We start from the raw sequence: 6,323 nt of genomic DNA on the forward strand, positions 1-6,323 counted from the left end.
CACCATTCAAGAACGTAGACTTTACATCCATTTAAAAAATTTCCCAATTGTTTTGTGCAGCAAGGGAAAAGATCAATCGAATAGTATCAAGTCTGGAAATAGGAGCAAAAATTTCAGTATAGTCTTCACCTTCCTTTTGGTTATAACCCTTTGCACCGATTTTCGCCTTGTACTTGTTAATGGACCCATCTGCATTTTTCTTTGTACCCATTTAACACCAATAGGATTCTTGTGTGTTGGCAAATTTGTGAGCTCCAAGTCCTATTCTTCCCAATAGCCTTTATTTCTTCACTTCATCCATGGCTTGCTTCCATTTTTCCTCCTCACATGCTTCCATTAAATGAAATTGGATCCTCTTCAACAAAGAAGGCAAAGAATATAGTATTATCCTCCAAATCTACTTGCTCTGAGGAGTCATAAAGATCTCGTATACTTCTGAACTTTCTTGGAGGTGAGTCGTCATCACTTGATGTAGCTCTTGGAGATTGAGGAACAATTTCTGATTGATAAGTATCATCTTCTTCTTGCATAATAGGCAGCTTTGCTGGACCATTTTCTTCTTCAAAGAAAGCATTTTCATCAAAGTGGACATCACGGCTGATCAAGAACTTTTTGGTCTTCGGATTGTATAGCTTGTAGGCCTTTCTCCTTTCACTATATCCAATGAAAATGCACTTTTCTAACCTATTGTCAAGCTTGTTTCTCAACTCCTTTGGAACATGGGAATAGGCAACACAACCAACAATCTTCAAATGTTGCACTCTCGGCTTCACTCCATATTATGCTTCATGAGGCGTGCAATCCTTCAAACTCTTTGTTGGTGATCTATTGATTAAATATGTAGCACAGGAAACAGCTTCTACCCAAAGTTCTTATTGCAATCTTTTCTTCTTGAGCATGCATCTCACCATCTCCATGACTGTCTGGTCGCTCACGTCATTTTGTTGCGGTGTATATTGGGCTGTCAACTAGTGTTTTATTCCATGATCTCTACAATATTTTTGAAATTCATTGGAGAGATACTCTCCACCACGATCTGTCCTTAAACTTTTGATTTGAAAGCCTACAAACTTTTCAACTTCGGCCTTGAAACCTTTAAAGGCTTGAAATGCTTTAGATTTTCTTTGAGGAAGTAGACCCAAACTTTTCTTGAGAAATCATCAATAAATGTAATGAAATATAGATTACCTCCAAAAGATGCTTTTGGCATTGGACCACACAAGTCAGAATGAATAAGCTCCAACGGCTTCTTTTCTCCCCAGAAGGACTCTGGAGGAAATGAACTTCTATGTTGCTTACCAAATTGACAATCTTCACAAACGCCATCCATTGGATCAATTTGAGGCAGCCCATATACCATTCTTTTGTTTGACGGCAACTTCAAACTTCCATAATTTAAATGGCCATATCTGTCATGCCATAACTTAGAGACTTCTTTTTCAGCACTCATAAAGCAAGATAGTTTTGTTGTTTGGAGCTTCAAAGGAAACAAGTTATTTGCAGCAAGTCCAACCTTGGCAACAAATTTATCCTTCTTTTTTAGAACACAAAAATCACCACGGAGGCAAATATCATAACCCTTCCTCAACAGATGGCCCATACTCAATAAATTACTCTTCAAACCAGGAACATAATATACTTCAGAAATCTTCTCAATTGTTCTAGATTTTGATTTGAAAAACACCTCACCAATTCCCTCAATTTTATAGGCTCTATCATCACCAATTCTCACTTAACCACGATCAAACTTATAGAGAGCGGAAAAAAGGTTTTTGTTATCTGTCATATGCTTGCTAGCTCCACTATCCAAATACCACACATCATTCATTTGATCTCCATGACATGCAAGCAATAAAGTTTCTTTATAATCACCATCTCCAAAGTTGGTTTGATGCATATAACTTGCTCCATAATGTTTTTCATCATCAGCCTTTTTGAACCGACATTCTCTGATCTTGTGCCCAGGTTTGTTGCAGTAGTAGCATTCTGGAGTGCCACGTCTTCTTCCTCTTTGAAAAACACGTCCTCTTCCTCGTTCATTGCCATAAGAATTAGTGCCTCTGCCATTCAAATTTCTTCCTCTACATCGTCCGCCTCTTCCACCTCTTCCACGTCTGAAGCTTTGATTAGGGCTCGAAGCTTGATTGCCATTACCTTCCGTAGTTACAACTTAAGACTTGAGTGCTTGATCCGATTAAGTTCCTAAAATTAATTTTGATCTCATATGCCTCCAATTTTCCTTGTACCTCTTCCATAGAAAAATTTGAAATATCATTTGACTCTTCGATGGCAGCCACAACATAATTGAATTTCGCTGGTAATCTACAGAGAACTTTCTCAACAATTCTTGCATCTTCGAGAATCTCCCCATTTGAAGCCATTTGATTTATGACTGAGGTAACTCTGATAAAGTAGTCTTTAATTGTCTCATCTTCTTTCATCTCCAACTTTTCAAATTCTTTCCTTAAAGATTGCAGACGAACCTTCTTTACCTTCTCCTTATGTCTGTAGGCATTCTCGATCATATCCCATGCTTGCTTTGCATTCTTGGCTTTCGTAACTCTTTCATATACTTGCATCTCAATGGTTTGATAGATGTGGAAGAGTGCCTTGCTGTCCTTCTTTTGGTTTTCCCTCAAAGTATTCATCTGCGCTTGAGTTAATGCAACTTCGTTATCCATCTCTTCGTAGCCTGCTTCAACAATATTCCATAACTCCAAAGCCTTCAACAACACCTTCATATTGTTACTCCAGTAGTCGTAATTATCACCACCAAATCGAGGAATTAGTGAAGCCAAGTTGTGACCATTTGCATTTGCATTCACCATATTGACAAAACTTCAACATGGCTCTGGTACCAATTTGTAGGAGGAAGAGGGATAGAGAAACGTAGGAGAGCGGAGAGGTTTTTAAAACTTGAAAAGACTCTTCTAATATCTGATTTCTTTTTCTCACACAAAACTCATTACACTACATGGCTTTTATAGCCACTACAATACATCACCATTTATTTAGGTAATTGTAAGGTTCTTGAACATTGAAACATCTAGAGAAATCATGATTAACTCTAGAAATTCCAAATATCACAACTCTAGAACTTCTATCCTTTCTTATCCCTGATTTATGACTCTTTCTTGTAATTGAAATTTGGGTTAACCTTCCAACAGGGGGGTGGCCTTTGATCGACTCTTCGTTTGATCAGGCACAAGTTTGTGCTAAGGCTGGGCACGATATGATATGGTTTAGGGTGGGATATGGTATGTGTGCTTTCTATTTTTTTCTCAATTCGTAAGACTTTGGCAATTTTTGAGTTTAGTTAAACAAATTGTATCTTAAAATGTCTTTGTTTTTACTAATTCATTTTGTTTGATGGAGGGGGATTTTGGTATATAGTAAGAACTAGAAGAATGTCTATCAAGATTGCAAGATTAAAAGACTTCTTCTATGTGATTTTTTTTCTTCATTTGATTAAGCATTTCTCTCTAATGTTTTTAGGAGTGTCAGATTGCTAGAATGAAAGACGAATTGGATTTTGGGTTGCTTCATTGTACTACTTTCAACGTGCTACCGTTCATTTTAGGTTGATTTCGACTTTGCCGCACGCATCCATTGTGCAAAGGAGAGATAAGTTATGGCAACGCTTTAGAGAGAGGCAAATACAAGATGTAAGTTGATGCCACCCAACTAATCTCTACCACTCAATGCAACCTAAGCACCCAATCCACTCATTCCACCCACTCAACATCCGTCGCCTCTTCATCGTTCGAACAGTCGTCCACCTCAAACACCCATGGTGGCGGTCACTACACCTCAACCACGAGCTACAAGCTCTTTTCCTTCACCTCCCTCTCCAACCTCAAAGACTCCCTCTCCGTCCCCAAAAACCCGATCTTCTACGAATTTTTCAAACTTCGTGCTACCACCAACAACTTCCTCTCCAAATGCCTCTTCACCACCTCTTCACCATCTGACATTGCACTTTCCATGGAAAGACGTTGTCCTTTTCCAGCATAAGTTCCGAGTTAATCTCTGCGTCGATCTGACTCAGAATCAAATTTTTTATTGGTAGTGTCCACGTGGCCCAAATTTGATAATCATATTAACAAAAAATGGGACCCGATGTTGCCATGTCATCATTTAATGGTTAAATTGATAGAAAACTTAACAGATGTTTGACATTGAAATGAAATATAAGTAAATGTATGAGATTGAAATTTTTAAAGAAGTATGAGATTGCAGTTGCATCCAAACCTGAGAGGGTAAACTGTAATTTACCCTTTTATATAATATGATTGTGTAAATCTGTAATAGATTTTGTATAGAATTATATGAGATCTAGAAGATATTTCCTTGTACAAGTTGTATTACTTTGTGACTAGAGCCAAAAGTTCAGATAATGCAAAAATTCTTTTGTGTCTATTTGAATTGTTGACCTATTTCTCTAACAGTTTCAATTTTTTTTTGTTTTCTTGTTTAACCTATAATTGCAACTATATTGCACTCGCATAAGTGTCTACCATAAAACTATCAAGTTTTTGCGGCTTTAGTGATTAAGGATTAGAACTTAGTTATAATTTATGACTTACAAACATCCAATATTAATCTTATGTGATAAATGAAAGAAGGCTTCTATTGGAACCCAAAAAATGTCCATACATACCCGGAAATTCTTTCACAATTATGGAAGTTGTTGCAGTTCTAAATTAGTCAAAAATGTGATTGTATAAATCCTAGTATATTATGTATAGGATTCTATAATATCTTTTAGATAGTTTTCTAGTTGTAGTGTTAATTGAAAGACAAAGATTCTCTCTTCCTTAGCACTATAAATAGAGGCACAATTGAGTGAAAAAATACCAACAAAATATCACCAAATTATACTTTTGCTTCCAATCTTACACTTTTATAAATTACGATTTAATATTTTATTAATTTTCCTTGAACAGTTAACATCCTTTTGTAGTCCCAAAACTACTCAACTGGGTCCCCGAAGCAACCCTAATTCATAGCACTAGTTGTATATTGTATCTTGTGTTTTTGCACGTGCCTATTTTTTCTACCTGAAGTTTAACTAAAATCGAACATGTAGTTACGAATTCAATGCTTTTAAACTCGAAGTTTTCATACAAAACATACACTCATGAAACCTGAATTTTCATGAAAATTAAACAAAACCACGTCAATAGAACTCAAAATGTTCTACTTTATGTCTATAGATCTTTATTTCTTCCCTCCATTGCAGCGTCATATCAAACCTGAACAAACTTGACTTTACCGCTCTTGAAGTCTTTAAAAAACTACCTGAAGTGGGTCCAGGATGTGAAGCTCCATATCACCGCCAAAATCCTCATAGTTACTATTGCAGAGGTTGCAAATGAACTAGTTGATGAAACTGACAAAGCCACAACCATGGTCTTCATCTAAACGTATATGCACGATGCGTTACAAAACGAATACCTTGCCAAAAAGGATTTACACAATATTTGGCTTGTTTGGTAGAGCGCTCTGATCGCCAAAAAGATATCTTTTTGCGTAAAGTAAGACAAGACTGGCAGCATTTACACTACTAAGACTTCAAGTTTATGGATGAGTATAACTTTGAAGTTTGTTAAATTCGATCACTTCTGAAGTTCTGTAATGAGGATTTGACTAAATAAAATATTTGGGAGAAAACCTATTCAACTTTTTATGCCACTAATATTGTCATGCAGCAACACTATAGGGCATAGAAATTCACTATGTTTTCATATTTGATTTTTAACTTACTACTTGCTAAAAAAGCAAAACTAAATTTTGATGAAGAATCATCAAGTTAGACTTACTGGCTTCAACGTTGGGCCTAAAAAGCATGCCACCACTTCTTAAGGCCACAAGGGACACAAAAAGCGTTATGGTTGTGGAAAAAAAAAGGGTCGAACCCTTAGCCAGGCCCAAGGTCAACTAAGCAGAGTCCTACTAAAAGAGGGCAAGCTTCCAAATACAAGAATAAGGCAAAATTCAAACCAATCAACCTTCTACTGATATCGACATATGTTGCTGGTGTGGTTCCAAAGAACTTTGATCCAGCATTTGTCAAGTTTCCTCTCAAGCTATTGCTAAGTATCATTATATCGTTAGAAGATTGAGACAAACTTTCCACAAGTGGATAATCTCGTAGACCACCATAGAGGATTTTGATTTTCAGGAGGCATCCGCTATGATGGAAGATTACGTTTGTTTGTTTAGATATGTTGGTTGAGGTTCCCCTAGTGGCTGAACCCACTAATGGTCAAAGCCTTTATTTCTCATGGTTTATTTTTTTGAACAATTTTCTATAGATTTGG

At 36.6% G+C, this 6,323-nt stretch overlaps 1 protein-coding gene across 1 annotated transcript; it reads right to left on the reverse strand.

Annotated features, from left to right (window-relative positions):
- Window positions 1-323: 323 nt before the first annotated feature.
- Window positions 324-2,828, reverse strand: LOC148698115 (uncharacterized). Its single transcript, XM_088690379.1, has 3 exons — window positions 2,247-2,828; window positions 1,094-1,615; window positions 324-710 (listed from the first exon to the last, which is right to left on the reverse strand). The coding sequence occupies exons 1-3, from the start codon at window positions 2,826-2,828 to the stop codon at window positions 324-326; spliced, it is 1,491 nt and encodes a 496-aa protein (XP_088546505.1).
- Between the last annotated feature and the right edge of the window lie 3,495 nt (window positions 2,829-6,323).

The sequence above is a fragment of the Pyrus communis genome, chromosome 3, assembly GCF_041283825.1.
Source record: "Pyrus communis isolate YQ-2024b chromosome 3, ASM4128382v1, whole genome shotgun sequence".
NCBI lineage: Eukaryota > Viridiplantae > Streptophyta > Magnoliopsida > Rosales > Rosaceae > Pyrus > Pyrus communis.

What these genes read in the sequence shown, in the direction of transcription:
- LOC148698115 (XM_088690379.1), bottom strand. Translation starts at nt 2,828, where the DNA reads ATGGTGAATGCAAATGCAAATGGTCACAACTTGGCTTCACTAATTCCT. An exon ending in CAAATTTTTCTATGGAAGAG is followed by an intron (nt 1,616 to 2,246) that starts GTACAAGGAAAA and finishes CCTGGTTTGAAG; the next exon opens with AGTAATTTATTGAGTATGGG. An exon ending in AGCATTTCAAGCCTTTAAAG is followed by an intron (nt 711 to 1,093) that starts GTTTCAAGGCCG and finishes CATGTTCCAAAG; the next exon opens with GAGTTGAGAAACAAGCTTGA.